We start from the raw sequence: 18553 nt of genomic DNA, 5'->3' as shown, positions 1-18553 counted from the left end.
AACAATAATCATCTCTAAAAATGTAATACGTCCTGTACTCAAAAAATTAAAAAAAGAATTTTTATTTTGAAACCTAAATAATGTAAATATTATTCTTCAAATGTAAAATATATTTAAGAAAGGACTAAAAAATAGTTTAAACCCATACTTGGGCCTGATTTACATGGAGTACTCAACAATTTTAGTACCTTTAAAAAATAAAAAAATAAAAAATCGTCTAAACTAAAAAAGGAATATCTACGAATCAAAAAGTTCTTAATTGCTAAGTTGTTAGAAAATGGTCGAGTTGGAAGTAGGCTGCCACCCTGGACAAATTGCTCCAGATTTCCAGAATTGTGCCTCTGTCAACGGAGAATCTACAATAGTTCAACCGAGGGATAATCTTTTGATTATTTTATTTTATCCTGTCGAATTTGGCTACATATCTCCGTCAAAATTGTTGACACTAGAACATTTGAAGGGCGACAGAAATGTTATTGCTGTTTCATCTGGTAGTTTTGCCGTCAAGAATGCCAAGCTTGCCGCACTAGGGGCTGAAAATACTCCATATTTAAGTATCGTCTCATTTGCGGGGCTTCCCTTTTATGGATGTTGTCATCCTTGTCTAAACTATGAATGGTCAAATATTTCACACATTGCTGATTTTCAATAATGATTGCAGACAAAATATTCAGTTTTTGTTTCAATACTGGTAGCGATGCTATTCTATAACTATTACATTCGCCGTCCGTCGTATTTGTTGAATTTTCGATACTTTGAGTGTGTTATAATCGTCCTATCAAATTAAAACTTTTTATAGTAATAAACCATGGTATAACTTCAACTAAGGGAACTTTTTTAACTTTATGGATAATAAAAATGAATTTTAAGATAATGTACACACACATTTATTTTAAATAAAAAATACCCGCTTAGTTACTGAACAAGTTTGGATACTACCATTTTACATTAACAAATCAACATTTGACAAAAAATAGTTATTTCTCGCATCGTATTATAAACAGCTTTCCGCGGATATAGAATGTACAATTATAAGATTATAACCAGTTTTTTTTAGCCCCGAGGTGCTGAAGGCACCGGCTAAAAAACTGGTTTTAATCTTATGATTGTACTTTTTTATATTCGTAGAAAGCTGGATATAATACGATGCTAGACACAGTTTTTTCGTATGGATGAGAACCGGTTCCTATCCACCGGATTCGAATTAATACGAGAAAAAGTTTTATTTTCTTTTCAGTCCAATGTCCCCTCCATGTTCCTATGGATCTATTTGTTCTTGATACATTTTGATATTTATCTATCTATCAGTGAATCAAAAGACAATATTTCAAAATCAGAATAGCAGACAATTTATCACATTTTTTTGTTCACTTTTTATATTGGGAAATAAATAGTTAACAATTTGGTTTTCAAAAAGTCTAGGAAAGCGTGTACATTTTTATGATTTGAAAAAGTTACCTAAAAGGTGTAGGGTCAAAGTCGCTCAAAAAATCAGCGTGTGACGTCATAAAAATAAGGATTATCCATCTTTTTTAGAGGGGTTTCCTTTTCACTCCTTCTCTCCTTATCCCTCATTTTTATGACGTCAGAATTTTTTTTGAGCGACTTTTATAACATTTTAACATTTATTTGAATGGTTTTAGTGATTGTGTATGTCCTTCTGTCAGTCTTTAATGGTAGGGATTTGCAGAGTTTTGAATAAAGAAGTGCAGATAATCTTTCTTCAACTTCACCATCCCTTGAAAATACCTTCACTTAACTTCACCTTACCTTTCAATCAACTTTCTTTTTTAAAACGAAGATTTTTTACAATTAGTGTGTGTCCGTTCATCGGTTCGTACGACCGTAAAGGATAGTTTTATTCGTTAATTTAGGCATGTTAGAATTGTCCCATCGATTTCAAACTTAGCATGATGATTCCTGTAGTAGTTAGGTACGATTTAGAAAGCGTAGCAACTGTATAATCGTTAACAGAATGTACTTACGTCCATTTTAAAACATGCTGATTTAAAACTATTTAACAATAATATTTTATGTGATATAATCATCAGATTGATTTGATTTTGGAGTACATTATTCTAAGCGTGGCAGCTCTATAATTAAGTCCTAAAATGTCAGTATGTCCTTAAACAGTATTCTATATTTAAGCAGTTTTCCAAAAAAAATACTTACAATTTTGTGTTGACTTTTATAAATGTATATTTTGATTATTCAGTTCTGACACTTTACAAGTGTTAATGTTCGTTTGTCCTTCCATTTCAGAGCTTTTGTTTTTATGGATGTTGTCATCCTTGTTTTTATAACTTATATAAAATCTGTATTATTTGTCTGTGAGTGTTTTATTGTGCATGGGTAGACACTTTGTACACAGTATAGGGGCTCCTTTATATTTAAAATAAGGAGAATTTAATCAAAGTTAGGAATTTTGTTTTTCTTATCCAGGACCTATGAGAAGCTAAACTGTAAAGTAGAACCATATCGGTACAGCGGTTAGTGAGATCCTTCGGCACAGACAGACAGACAGATAGAGATTCTGTAACTTTTTTTTATAAAAATTTGCCAATCCCTACTAAAACAAACCTTTACAAAGATTTCCTTGAATTTTACTATAAGGTACGAAGTTGTTGATAGCTTTGGGCTCCTAATTGCCTCCAGAAACTAACAACAGCCACCTTGGGTTACACACACACACGGATAAACATTCAAAATTAAATACTTTTTAAAATCATTTTCAAGATTATAAATGTACGTAGGGCTGACTTTAACAGAAGGGGTAATTTTGTTCATCACCATTGGTGATATATGTACATCAATTTATTGTCCATTGTCTTATCCCTCGAGATCCCTGTGCAGTTTTTTACACAATAATTTTGTTCTTTTATTATAACAAAAAATGTTTGGGGGAAGTTATTTTTGTAAGGGGAGTTTACTTATAGGAGGGTTGATGTAAACCTTACCTGAACCTAAATTACCCTTCACTGTAAAGAATAACCATATTGGTCCAGTGGTTGGCGAGATCTTAAGGTACGGACAGGACAGACTTGCTGTTACTTTTAGATAAGGATAAATTTGCTGAATGCATGTCTATGTTACAAAATTAGAGCCTTTTTGGTCAGAAGTTAGTCACTCATTCATAAAAAGCGTTTTAGTCGGGGTCCAATTCTTAAAAAATAGTTTAGTCTGGGTTTAATTCTTAAAAAATAGTTTAGTCTGGGTCCAATTCTTAAAAAAATGGTTTAGTCAACATTCATTACTTAAATTTGTGGTGAAAAAAAACATGATCTATGACATGCAATGTTTCTATTACACATACATACAAAGTTTGTAAGGTTTTCATTTCTCATTTTTAAGGAAGCTTTACTTAGGTCCTGGGATGGTTTTAGGCTATTTATGTACAGGTGCGCAGCCAATAGTAGTAAATAGAGCACCATATTACCGACATAATTAATTAATACTAATGATAATTAAAATATACGTTAAATGATTAAAAAAACATTTTACAAATTTAGGAATCGACCACTAAAAGAAATAATTTTAAACTTTAATATGATCTGATGTTGTTTTCAAGTTAAACAATCATAATTGAAATTGTTTTATGAATATAATAATGATATTAATATATCTTTATATTGTTCATATGTTAGTTGGGAAATTGAAAATATATCTAGCAAATTAAAAGCAAGGATGACAACATCAACATAAGCAAAGCAAGTGGGTCAAAGCAGACATTGACAAATTTAAAGCACTTTTAATTTTAAAGAAATGTGAAATCTTATTTTGAAGTAGAAAGTAAATTTGTCTAATTGTGTCTTATCGTCGTAGGAATTATCAATCTAAAATCAGGTAAACAGGAAAAAACACCAGATAAAAAAATAGGCCTGAGGTAGGACTTTCTATTTCTAATTGTGGAGTTTTTAAACTTTCTAAATTGCACCTAGGTGTTACAGGAATCATTGTTCAAAGTTTCAAATTTATAGGATGATTCAAACATGCATAAATTAATAGGCATCCCATTCGGATGGTAAAAAGTTTTCAAATTCTGTCAAAGCTTTGAAATGTAAAAATGTTATCGTTATTGATTTTTTTATATACATTTTTTCTTCTTAAGAGGTAAGAAATATTATCACCCCCCTAACTGCATTAACCAACATATTATATTTATATTTTCACACTGTGAAAATATACACAAAAAGTTAACTGATACATTTTTGCAAAACAAATTATTAAATATTTAAAAAAATGCTAAAAATGTGTTTAAAATTTCTGTTTTCTAAAAATCAAATCTTTTTTCTTATTTTGAATTTTATCACAGTGTGAATATTATTCTTACTTTGTGGTCAATGCCCTGACTGATAGACTGACTGACTAGTTTGCATTCCTGCAAAACAGTCAATATCTAGCACTAGCTAGCCGACATAAAATTCAAAGAAAAAATGCAGAATATTTTACCAATATAAAATTTTATAATGGATAAGATGTCTTTCTGTTTGTATGATTATATAAGTTTTACATAAGTTTTTTTTTTCATTTAGGTCGGTTTAGGTTACACAACTAAAAGGTAAATTACTTCAACAAAAGGATCATATTCATAAATTGAAAACCTTTTATAATTTATGCTTTGCAAGTCTTTAAAATAGAAACTTGTAAACAAGAGTTAGATAAAAAGCATTTTTTATTAAACACAATTTAAAAATTTAAAATTTTTGTTGGTTTTTTTTATGTGGGCACCACAGGCTGTGTTGTGGTGGAGATTGCGTTGTTGTCTGTCTTCTTGTTGACCTTGGATTACTGACCAACTAACCAAGTGTAGGTGCGTGTGTGTGTGTGTGTGTTTGTGTATGTTTGTGTGTATGTGTGTGTGTGAAATGATGAAATGTATGTGCAAATTTCTTCAACAAAACATGGATAAATGTGGCCGCATTTACAATTAATTACAGACTAATATATACCATTATAACAGGGAGGAAGGGGACATTGGGCTGTTTATTACATTAGTCCCTAAAGACCTATAATAACGTTTTCTTACTCGTTGGTTTAACAACTTAAGGGACTTTTTTTCTAAAATTTTAATTGGTTAAATTAGTTTAATATTGAAACGTTTCAACCAGTGATTATGGGACACCCCAAACCCCCCAATACAATGAAAATACCCCTCCCAAAAAAAAGGGGAGTTTGACTACTCCCCCCCCCCCCAAATTTTTTTTCTTTTCTTTTTAAATTTAAATAACACAAAAATAGGTTGATTAAACCTTTTCCGACAAAGCCCCTAGAGGCCAGTGGCGAAACCGCTAGTAAAAAATAAGAAGCCAACTAAACAACTTACAATTATGTCCATAAGTAACGCTGCCTTAACTTTAAGCCAAAAAAGTAAAAAAATGTCTTTCTGTCTGTTTGTCCTTTTCGCCAATTTGATTCTTAAAAAAGAAGTTTGTAAAATTTCATGTGGAGGTTTTCAGCTATTTCTGGGAGGAACAAGTCAATTATCCTAAGAAAATTAGTCGCTACAAAAATTCCCTTAAACCTCAAACTTTTATTGAGATCCTAATTATTTTTGTATCAATGCATATATATTAGACCCAGGGAGGGAGGGTACATTGGGTTGTTAATTTCACTAGTCCCTAAAGTTCTATAATAACGTTTTCATATTCGTTAGCTTAAAAACCTTTGAGGCTTTTATTGAATTTTGATTGGTTATTGGTTGGGTCCTTCAAACGTTTGAACCACTAATTGTAATCTACAGAAAGGGTAATTTTGTGTGTCATCAATTGGGAGAAACATCAATTTACTGGCCATTGTCTAATCCCATTTGATCCCTACAGTAGACCCATGTGTGTTGGTAAAGTGTCTGTCTATACATTATTGTAATTCATCATAGTTCTTTTATTTCTAAATTCCGCAGATTTTTTAAATCTAAGCTTTTCTATAAATTTCAATTTATTTTACTTTTATTTTTTTATTAAATAATCATCACATTAATATGATTACTAAAATATTTTATTCCTAGGAAAATCCTAATTAGGTCTTAAAAATGTAAGTATCCCATGAAACAGTATCCTTAACTAAAAAAATACAAATTTATGTACAATTTTGTTTTGAGTAATAAACAAACATTCTATATGTGTTATTGTAGGTTTGTTCTAAGCTTCACAGAGGTCGCAGGATGGTTTTATGATACTTTCTTTAATTTAAGTCATGGGATGGTATTTAATTGTAAGAGGTTAAGCAAAGAGGGAGGTACTATTTGTGCTATGATATGATAAACATACGGAAATGAAGACGCACCTTCACATAATAAACTAGAAATTCTAAAGTTATCCAAAAAGTTATATCCTAATAAAGTTGCAGCTATTGCTATCCTAAAACTATGGTGTAATTTTACTGGAAAAATATTTGCAAAATATATTGCTAAAGTTTTGGCATATTGGTACTTAGGGTAAATGATATATTATCTATACATTTTTGCATGAATCTAAAGGGATAAGACAATAGCCGATAAATTAATTTATATCCTCAATGGAGCTGCACAAAATTGCACCTTATAAAGATTGATATTATTGGTTAAAACGCTTGGACACTCAACTTTATTAATCAACCAATCAAAATTTAATAAAGATCCCCAAAGTTGTTAAGCCAACGACTATAATAGAACTTTGAGAGCTAGTGTAATAAACAGCCCTATATCCCCTCCCTGATAATTTTGCATTGTCTGCTAAATGTCAGGGATCTTGAAGGATAAGACTTTGCAAAGTAAATTGATGCTAACCCCCAAATGTTCTAAAACATTACTTCTTATGAAAATAAATTTCAATGGTGGAAACGTTTGGACATTTCTGGTTTGAACCAAGAAATTAATATAAAACAAATTTTTATGAATTATTTATTAAACACTAGCGGCTTTGCCCCTAGCCTCTAGGAGCTTTGCCCCAAGAGGTGATACAAAAAAGTTGAGGGGGATTTTTTTGTTTTTGGGGGGGTTGGGGGTGTCCCACCCCCTAAGAAAATAGCCTAAAACCACCACAGGACCAGTAGGTATATTCCCTGATGATTAGAATCCAATCGGTTCAGTGGTTACCGAGATCTTAAGGGACGGACAGACGGACAGGCAGACGGACAGACAGACGGACAGACAGACGGACAGACAGACGGACAGACAGACGGACAGACAGACGGACACACAGACGGACAGACAGACGGAGAGACAGACGGACAGACAGACGGACAGACAGACGGACAGACAGACGGACAGACAGACGGACAGACAGACGGACGGACAGACAGACGGACAGACAGACGGACAGACAGACGGACAGACAGACGGACAGACAGACGGACAGACAGACGGACAGACAGATGGACAGACAGGCGGACAGACAGACGGACAGACAGACGGACGGACAGACAGACGGACAGACAGACAGACAGACGGACGGACAGACATAATTCTACTTTGTATTATAGATTGAGCATCGGTATACTTCACTATCCAATGTTCCCTTCGTTCCTAGATAAATATTTTTATAACAAGGACATTATTGTCCACATTTTGCACTGAACAGAGAAACATTATTCTTAAGTGAAATCAATAGTTAAGTGATATACTTAAGTGAGAATAGATGACATTTGAGGAACTGGAAAAACTTTTAATTTTCAATTCTGAAAAAACATAATCATTTAAAAAGTAAAAGTAATTTTATTTCTCGTATTCATTCGAATCCGGTGGATAGGAACCGGTTTTTATCCATACAAAAAAAAACTTTGTCTAGCATCGTATTATATCCAGCTTTCTACGAATATAGAAATGTATAGTCATAAGATTAAAACCAATTTTTTTTAGCCCCAAGGTGCCGAAGGGCTAAAAAAACAGGTTTTAATATTATAATTGTACAATCAAAATAGCTGCGCTTTGAAAGATACAATTTATACATAGTGTAGTGGTAGCTGTTGCAGAATAGATAGGTCAAAACGTGGAGAGAACGTTAAATGAATAAATTTTTAGTCAAAAGGGACAGTCCCCACTATAGAAAAATTGTCACAAATGTCTAATTTTCATTTGAAGTAATAGCATACCTGTAATAATGTATATAATGCAATGCATTATATACGTTGTCAAACATTATCTCAAACCATCCTTTAGTCGTTATTGTAAATATTGAGAAATATTCTTTGGTGTTTTCTCTCAAAGTCCTTTGTTGTGCGAAGAACTCCCCCTTCCCCCATATTTTACTGTTTTTTAACTTTAGATTATTGTAGGTTAGGTTATACTGGGTAGCCCTGCAAAGTTAGGACACCGTAGTTATAGGCCACATAAGGTTATGGCCTCCGAAATGGGCTAGCCAAGACAAACCTTCCAATATTTTGAATTTACTTCAAAAATTAAGAGGGGGGTTTCATTCATTGCTTTAGACACTTAGTAAAAAATCACATCTTTCTATGATTAAAAAATATTTAAATGCCTTGGTTTTCATTGCAAATGTGCAAATGCCAAAATTAGCATAAATTTCAACCAATAGAATATCCTCTGAAATGCCAATTTTTATCTCGCAAGTTGGTTGTGTAATTAAAGCGTCTGGCCATACAAATTGAACTTTTATACTTTTTGTTGATTGATTGATTTAGCCATATTTTCTCAATACCTACATCTTTTCAAGTGGACTCAGTGTTTAAAATATATTTTAAAATGAGGGACAGGACATTGGGCTGTTTATTACTATAGTCCCCAAAGTTTTATAGTAACGTTTATTATTTGTTGTCTTAACAACTTTGGGGACTTTAATTGAATTTTGATTGTTGGGATTGTTTTGTATCTTAACGTTTTAACTCTATATGGTATTTTCATTGGGAATCTATAGAGTAGCTGCGATCCTCTGCAATTTCCTTGTTGATATTTTTGTGTAGCTTTTTACTGTTTATCATTTATTGTTCTATTTTTATATTTTATCTGGGTATTCCTTACACATATAAAGGGAAGGAAGATTGTATAATCCTATTTTAAGTTTTTAACCCATCCTAACGATGATAATTTGTAAATATTCAATTTGGTAATGTTTGTTTTCAATCTGTCCGTCGTACTAACACACTACAATAGCATCTTTTTTATATTAGTAGTCATAAGGTCTCCAGAAAACTTTGAACGTCTGCTGTAGCCTTAAAAATTATTGTACATTTTTTTGTTGGGTTTCTCTCAATTTTCCATTTATTGAAAGTGATACATTATGTTTTTAGATCTTTTAAATACTAGTTGCTTTGCACTAGGACATAGGCGTCCAAGGGGGGGGGGGTAATGGGGCGATTACCCCCCCCAAAATTTTTTTCATTTTACTCCCCCCATTTATAATTTACCCCTACCCTGGGGGTGCCGTAGGCACCCCCAACCATTTAGGAGGGGGTATTTACCCCCCACCAAACAATTTTGGGGGGGTAAATACCCCCCCCAAAATAAAAAATCTCTAATAAAAAAAATTTTTTCGCGCTTAGCGCGCATTTTTAATACTATATATTTAATAAAATTTAAATTACCCCCCCAAAAAATTTTACCCCGGGGGTAAATTTTGGGGGGGGTAAACTAAATTTACCCCTGCCAACAGGTTTCAGGGGGGGGTAATTACCCCCCCCCAAGCAAATTTTACCCCCGGGGTAAAAATTTTGGGGGGGGGTAAAAAAAATTTTATTAAATATATAGTATTAAAAATGCGCGCTAAGCGCGCAAAATTTTTTTTTATTAGAGATTTTTTATTTTGGGGGGGGTATTTACCCCCCCAAAATTGTTTGGGGGGGGGTAAATACCCCCTCCTAAATGGTTGGGGGTGCCTACGGCACCCCCAGGGTAGGGGTAAATTTTAAATGGGGGGAGTAAAATGAAAAAAATTTTGGGGGTGCCCCATTACCCCCCCCCCCTTGGACGCCTATGTCCTACCCCCGCCATTTTACCCCCCCCAAAAACGATTTACCCCCCCTTAAAAAAATTTTGGATCTACTGCAGTTCACGGTAAAATATTGCTGGTAACGAATATTGCTAAAAAATTATGAATTTTAAAGGCTGCTAGCTGCCAAACGGCTGAACGTACAGATCATGCCCGCACATAGTTTTAAACGGCATAAAAAGGCCTACAAATACTCTGGAATAGCCATAAATCAGTAATGCATATTTATCTTGCAGTGCAGAGAAATGCGCGAAAAAGACCTATTTTACGCGGTTTTTCTTCAGTGAAGCTTTCCCTGTGCATCATTGGATCTTGGCTATTCCAGATTATTTGTAGGCCTCCTTATGCCGCTTAAAATGGTGTGCGGGTATGATCTGTATGTTCAGCCGTTTGGCAGCTAGCAGCCTTTAAAATTCATAAATTTTTAGCAATATTCGTTACCAGCAATATTTTACCGTGAACTGCAGTAGATCCAAAATTTTACCCCCCCCAAAATAAAAAGCTTGGACGCCCTTGCACTAGGATGGCCCCAAAAGGTATAAATAACTTTTGTTTATCAAAATCAATTTAAATTATGTGCTTTTGGAGAGGGAAGGGTATATATAGGGTAAGGGGATATCAAGCCTTCCAGAAATTTTTTTTTAAACTATCATAGGACGGTATGTATTGTATAATTATATATCCTACTAGCGGCTACGCCCCCTAGAGGCCTCTAGGGACACCTTAGGTAATGGGGAGTGGGAATAGTAGACCCTTCACTTTCATTTTTAGGTTTAAAAAGGAAAAATGTTGCAGATTTTTTTTTTTGGGGGGGGGGGGCATTTCTCCTCGGATGGTAAATACACCCTCCCCTAAAATAGTTAAAAACCTTACCTTGACCAATAAGAAGCTTCACTTTAAAGGAGAACAATATCGGTTCAGCGGTTAGCGAGATTCCTCGCTACAGTCGAAAAAAGCTTATTACTTTATATATTAGGACTAGAGTTGGCTCGATATAATTATCTCCCTATTGGCTAGTTTTCTATATGCATATCTATTTCTCAATAAATCTATTTTCCTCACCCGGCATTACTATCTAAAAGAAAGTAAATATTTAATAATTTAAATGATTTTTAAAAGATTTTTTTAAATTATATTTTTTTCTTTACATTACCATCACCAAAGGGTTAATGATGATGATTACAATTTTAGTTTGATATTTGAACACACAAAATGTCGCCACAATCGAATTCTTTTAAAACATAGTTTTCTTAAATTTATCATATTATAAATTTAAATTTTCTTTTTTTATGATTAGAAATTAAATACATCAATTTAAGGTAAATAGCAACATGAAATGAAAAAAATGAATTTATTTTTAATAAAGTAAAATAATGGGTCTTATCGTTCTGGGCAATGAGAGTTTATTATGGATTATTGGAGCACTATGAGTTTTAATCATATATTCCTTGGAAAACTTGAGCTCGTTTATAGACATTTATTTCTTATATAGATCTGACATGGATCTTGAAGCAATTAAGCAGGCCGTTTTGTACATGTTAAAAATTGGAAGATTTCATTAAATAAAAGTAATCGCAAATATACTTAGTAAATAATATAGAATAGTAAAGTTTTTTTTCGTCTAATTCTAAGGATCTCATTCTCGATAATTGCTGGTCTTGGTATGGGTTTAGGCTATTCTACAGACCCCTACTACCCTTCCTTGCAACTAGTTCCATTTCAAGAACCACAAAATCGGGTAAGCAGTTAACAAGATCTTGGAGGACAAACATATAAATAAATTACAATTTTGCATTATATATGTAAATATATCTTAAAAGTCTATTGCTATGAAATTAATTGAACGTTTTTAGTTTAATCATATGGAGACCAATTTATGATAGGTAATTAAAGTTTGATGAATTCTAATGCAAAATTTGCCTGCAGGTAGATCTATGATTTACACTATTTATCAATATTAATAGGACACTCTTACCTGTACAATTTTTGGGTTTATTTTTATTAATATGTAATAGAATTATGAAACTGTTTTGTTATTAGATTATATACAAGATCATGGAAAGAAAACAAAGTAGCGGGTTTCGTCTAATTTTCACAGACTGTATTTTTGATAGGTTATTTTAGGTTAGGTTAGATAAATGTTAATGATTGCCCCGCAGGGTTAGAGCACCTCTTTAAATAGTTGATAAGCTACTGTGAAAATCTGACGAAAACCGCTACTTCGTTTTCTTTCCATGATCCGAATATTACGTTATGTTGTAAATTTATCAGATGGTTAATGTCATATAGCTGACCTAAAACAAAGGCTAGGACGTCCAAGCTTTTTTGTTGGGGAGTGGGGGGGGGGGTTCTTTCGTTCGAGTAGGGGTTTAACACGCTGTAATTCTCTTCCCCTTTAGACGTCCTTAAACAAAGGTATGTAGATAATATGTCAGCTATATATATACTTTTGATATCGTCAGGGTTGTAAATAAAAAAAAAAACATTATTTTTCTTTATTTAGAATGCCAAGATATAAACAAATCTTGCTGAAAGACACTTACATCTTACCTTAATCAATATGAATGCTTATTTTTCAATAAAATGATATATTTTTGAAATGCGGGAGTATCTCCTTATTGTTGAATGACCATGCCCTAAATATGTGAGCTACTCGGTAATTACAGCGGCGATTGTCGCAAATTTATTCCTTTTAATTATGGTAATATTGCCCTAAATTAAAATTAATGTATATTACACATTATATATAACATACAAATAGCGAATTTAAAATTTAAAAATGAAAAATAAACTAATCTAACCTTTCTCTGAAAATCAAAATCTTTTAAATTGTGACCTTCAAATTATTAATAAACGCACAGATAGAAAAGCATCACATTACTTGATTGCTTTTCATGAATTTAACAAAAAATGTGGATGAGGTTTCGTGATTATTTTTAAAAATATGTCAACATTTTTAAAGGGATAATGCCAGGGCTCGGCAGGATGCCTCTCACAAAAAATTAACTAAAATTTTGAACCTACATTCATTTTTTAAAAACTTTAAGTGTTACCCCAGGTTAGGTTATGTTGTGAACAAGGTAGCCCTCCATGGTTATAGCCTTCCAACCTACGTATCTTACTTAAAGTTAATAATTTGAGATGCAAAATCATCATTCGGGGATGTTTATTTAAGAAGATTTGGGGGTATTCCAATTCCATATTTTGATCAGTTTAAGACATCTAGCTAAAAAAACGTGCAGCTTATTGCTGGCTGTCGCAGCTGCAGATCCCTATTTTATGAAATCATCTTCGTTCATGAACATTAATATTTTACACCAAGACCTAAAATAAAAGAATATGAAATATTATATAAGAATAGGCTAAAAGGTGCTTAGATCAAGTGCGTGCATGACATTTTGTCACAGGGGCGTGCGAAGCACGCTTAAAAGGATGAACCCGCCCCTCCCTCCTTTAGGGTCGCTTGAGGTGAAGTGGAAGTCGTAACCCCCCCATACTTTAAATCTAGTACAGAAGATGTAAGATGTCTGGCCGTCCGTCCCTTAAGATCTCGGTAACCACTGAACCGATCGGATTCTACTTTGCAGGGAATACACCTACTGGTCCTGTTTTAGGCTATTTTCTTGGGGGTTGGGTCACCCCAAAACCCCTAAAAACCAAAAAATCCCCCCCCACAATTTAAAAAAAAAAGAATTTTTACGAATTTTGCGAATTCGCCATTTATTCGCGAAAATTTACAATTCATTCGCATTTTTTTCCGCTGGGTAGGTGATAGAAGATGTAATCAAACCTCTTGGGGCAAAGCTAGGGGCGAAACCGCTAGTTACTTTTATATAAGGATAAATGTGGCGAATCTTATTATGAGATTTTGCAGAAATACCCCGTGGGGAAAAGTTTTGCGGGGCACGTGCGAAAAAATTGACCCCTACTCACCCAAGTTTTGAGCCCTGGGATACGGATATCTTTTCTCATATTGATTTTAGTTAAAGTTTGGCAGAAATTTATAATTTATAGTAGCAAAGCTATTCTTTAAATCACTTTGTCTTTCCGTCCGGCACTCCGTAACAGTATGGGATAAAGTATACAATTTACTTGTTACGTCAGTCTGTCCATCATGCTAAAAATGATAACCAACCAGACACAACAATCAGTCCAACTAAAAAGGAATTTATAGTAGACATATGATTTCATTTCTCGTATTTATTCAAATCCGGTGGATAGGAACCGGTTCTCATCAATACGAAAAAACTATGTCTAGCATCGTATTATATTCAGCTTTCTACGAATATAAAATGTACAATCATATAATTGTACATTATATCCGCGGAAAGCTGTTTATAATACGATGCGAGAAATAACTTTTAAATTAGGAACCGGTTCTCATCAATACGAAAAAACTATGTCTAGCATCGTATTACATTCAGTTTTCTACGAATATAAAAAATGTACAATCTTATAATTGTACATTATATCCGCGGAAAGCTGTTTATAATACGATGCGAGAAATAACTTTTAAATTTGGTCCCCTATTGTCATTATCATTATAGTTTGTTGTTGTTGTTGTAGCCATGATTCTCTGAAGTTAGGACTCAGATGCACACGGAGACTGGAAGTAAGAATCCTTTGGCCAATCTTAGATTGGTAAGCTTCGCGCACAGCTAATTGTATTTTATGTTACATTACAAGCTGACCCGCAATTCTCGTGGAAGCTACTCAATTATTACATCACCCTGGCCTAGAGTTTTGGCAGATGCCCTAGGGTTGTAAGACGGGAGATTTGTAGGAAGTTAGGATTCTACAAATCAAGCAGCTCTAACCATGCTTTCCCTCATCCATGCATTATAGTTTGTTCTTTTTTAACTGACGCAATATAAGGATAAAAAAATCTATCCTTTCATATCAAACTATATACACTTGCAAACCAATAATGTGATCGGATTGTTCTTTCAGAGGTTGGGAACTTTATATATTTACTCTTTAAAATTCCTAGTGCCGCTGCCCCTAGAGGCCTCAAGGGGGCTCTTGAGGGCGGGATGTGGGAGGGGGGAGTGAAGGGTTTGAACCTCCCTTTTCAATTGTAGTTTAAAAAAGAAAAATTTTGACAAAAAAAATGGGGGATAATTTTTTTTTAGGGGCAATTTACCTTGGGATGGTGGTGGCACCCTGTCCCAAAACTTCCCAGGACCTATGAGAAGCTATCCTGTAAAGGTGAGCCATATCAGTTCTTATGTAAATAGATCCTTCTGTACACACACACACACAGATCCTTTTACTCTATTATAAGGATAGTTAAACTTTCTCCTATTTGGAGAAATATTAGATCCTACCCTGGTATGGAGTTAATTGTTCTTGTTAAAAGCGAAGCTTTTCTATAATTAGTGTCGGTCCGTCCGTACGTCCGTCCTTCCGTCCGTAACAGATAGCTTTTTACGTTAATTTAGGCATTAAGATATATAAGTTTTCCGGAATTTTAATGTTAGGGGGAGATTTGAAATCTGCATAAAATTTTAAGGATTTTTTTATAAAATTCGTTTTTTGTATAATTCTTTATCTAAAAGCGGAAATGCATTTTAAGTTAATTAATTTTGACCAATAGGATAGGGGGATTTTAAACTACCTGCGCTCTAATTGGTTGAATGATGTACGCCATCCAATCAGAGCGCAGATTTTTTAAATCCACCAATCACAGATGCTAAAATTAATTAACTTAAATTGCATTTCCGCTTTTAGATAAAGAATTATAGAAAAAACGAATTTTATAAAAAATCCTCAAAATTTTATGCAGATTTCAAATCTCCCCCTAACTTTAAAATTCCAGAAAACTTATATATCTTATTAGGCATGTTAGAATTGTCCCATCGATTTCAAATTTTGCATGGTGATTCCTTTAGTAGTTAGGTACGATTTAGAAAGCGTATCAACTCTATAATCATTACCAATATGTCGGTACGTCCATTTTAAACATGTTGATTTTTTTTTACTTTTTTAACAACAAATTTTTATGTGAACTAATCATCTGATTGATCTGATTTTTTGTATTTTGATTCCTGGAACAACAAAGTATAATTTAATAAGCGAAGAAACTCTATAATCAAGTCCTAAAAATGTAAGTATGTCCATAAACATTATCCCGAATCAAGCAGTTTTTTTCAACAAAATTTACTTACAATTTTGCTTTGACCCTTATACATTTATATTATGATTATTCTGTTCTAACACTATACAAGTGTTAATGTCCGTTTGTCCTACCGTTTCAGTGCTTCGCTTTTATGGATGTTGTCATCCTTGTTTATTTATGAATTATAATACTTTTCCGTCTCTGACATTAGCCTGAACTAAATACATTAGAATTAGTTACATTTATTAACACATAGAAAAACAAGGATGACAACATCCATAAAAGCGAAGCTCTGAAAGGGTAGGACAAACGGACATTAACACTTGTATAATGTCAGAACTGAATAATCAGAATGCAAATGTACAAGAGTCAAAGCAAAATTGTAAGTAAATTTGTTGAAAAACTGCTTGATACAGGATAATGATTATGGACATACTTACATTTTTAGGACTTGATTATAGAGTTGCTTCGCTTATAATGTTGTACTTTGTTGTCCCAGGAATCAGTATACCAAAAATCAGACCAATCGGATAATTAGGTCACATAAAATTTATTGTTAAAATGTAAAAAAAATCAACATGTTTAAAATGGACGTACGGACATTCTGGTAATGATTATAGAGTTGCTACGCTTTCTAACTCGTACCTAACTGTTACAGGAATCACCATGCAAAATTTGAAATCGATAGGACAATTCTAACATGCCTAAATTAACGAAAAAAGCTTTGAAAAAGTAAAAAAAATCAACATGTTTAAAATGGACGCACGGACATTTTGGTAGTGATTATAGAGTTGCTACGCTTTCTAAATCGTACCTAACTACTAAAGGAATCACCATGCAAAATTTGAAATCGATGGGACAATTCTAACATGTCTAAATTAACGAAAAATGCTATCCGTTACGGACGGGCCGACCCTAATTATAGAAAAGCCTCGCTTTTAACAAGGATAACATCATCTAAAGATTAAAACTTTTTATGTAAACTATTTCTATTTTCCCTGTGTTCTATTTTTACGATACTTCTTTGTCTTTCGTTAAGTTTTCTACTACAACAACAGGAAAAAATAATCCCTTTAATAAGGTAGCATGATTTCTGTGTGTGTGTGTGTGTGTGTGTGTGTGTGTACTGAAGGATCTTGCTAACCGCTGAACCGATATGGTTCTCCCCTCATAGTTCCTGGAAAGGTTTACAACTATTTTGGGGAAGGGCACTCTTTCCAGAAATTTCTATTTTTTGTGGGGGAGGAATTTTGTTTTATATTTCCTTTTTAAAACTAAATAAAATGGGGGTGGGGGGGCTCGAATTCAACTCCCACCAATTTAAGTACCTCTAAATGCCTAAATTGGTCAGAAAAAAACACTATTTCTCCAAGAAAGTAATTACATAAAAAAATAATCGATAAAAAATCTCACAGCACATTCAGTTAATGTCATCCTTATACGAAAGTAACAGGATGTTTGTGTGTCTGTGTGTTTGTTTGTACCGAAGGATCTCGCTAACCGCTGAACCGATCGGGTTCTCCTTAACAGGGTAGATTCTCATAGGTCCCGGAGAGGTTTATAACTATTTTCTTGGGAAGTGGGACACCCCCAACCCCCCAAAAATTTAAAAATCCCCCCCCCAAAAAAAAATGTTTTTTTTTTACTTTTTCTTTTAAAATCTAAAATTGGGTTACCAAATTCGACTCTCCCCTCCTCAAGTGCCTCTAGAGGCCTCTAGGGGCGTAGCCGCTAGTAAATTATAAAGGCTTTAAAACTTAAATAAAACTAATATAAAGACGTACAGAATACACTGTTACAAAATAGTATAATTATAAATTAATAATATGCAAATATCATAAAAATAAATCATTTAAAATATTGCAAACACTTTGTACCAGCATTAGCAAAGTGCAAGTGGGCAACTTAGAATATTGTGATTTATAAGGCTAAGTTTATTATTAAAATTATTACTATTAAATATGTACACTATTTCTAATATAAGTAGGGCCATATTTTGTTAACGTATTTTGCTAATGGTCATTTAGGCCTGTAATGCTGCAGTGCAATAAAACGAGGCGAGCAGTTATTACACAGGAAATAAACTACAAATTACAAAATTAATTATAAAGTTGCTACGCTTTCTAAATTGAAGAGAACTGGTACAGAAATTATCGATATGACAATTCTAATATAACTAATTTAATACCATGTTTTACGAAAAGACGTATGGATGGACTTTATAGAAAAGCTTCGCCTTTAAAAATACTTTTAGGTATAGAATTAATGTGAAAGTCAAATATATTTTTGTTTAAAATATTTCTAGCGAACCATTGTAGTGTGTTCGTCCAGTTTTAGTCGGAACTAGTTATATCCAGGTACGGAGGGGACATTGGGCTGTTTATTACACTAGTCCACAAAATTTTACAATAATGTTTTCGAATTAGTTAGCTCAACAACTTTGGGGACTTATATTAAATGATTAATCATTAATGAATGATTTAAAATGCAAAATTTGATGTCACAATAAATATAA

At 33.3% G+C, this 18553-nt stretch overlaps 2 protein-coding genes across 27 annotated transcripts in view; one reads left to right on the top strand and one right to left on the bottom strand.

Moving 5' to 3' along the window:
* The window catches only part of lap (phosphatidylinositol-binding clathrin assembly protein lap), a 329664-nt gene that overhangs the window by 237016 nt on the left and 74095 nt on the right, over positions 1 to 18553 (bottom strand). The gene's annotated exons all lie outside the window — the stretch shown is intronic.
* Positions 278 to 652, top strand: LOC145320166 (peroxiredoxin 2-like). The gene has a single exon (XM_080162607.1). It carries the CDS (start codon positions 278 to 280, stop codon positions 650 to 652), a length of 375 nt encoding a protein of 124 aa, XP_080018733.1.

This window comes from Acartia tonsa, chromosome 5 (assembly GCF_053477335.1).
Source record: "Acartia tonsa isolate MP-2025a chromosome 5, ASM5347733v1, whole genome shotgun sequence".
NCBI lineage: Eukaryota > Metazoa > Arthropoda > Copepoda > Calanoida > Acartiidae > Acartia > Acartia tonsa.
The sequence above is the reverse complement of the archived record's forward strand: the minus strand, read 5'-3'. Positions and strand labels throughout refer to the sequence as shown.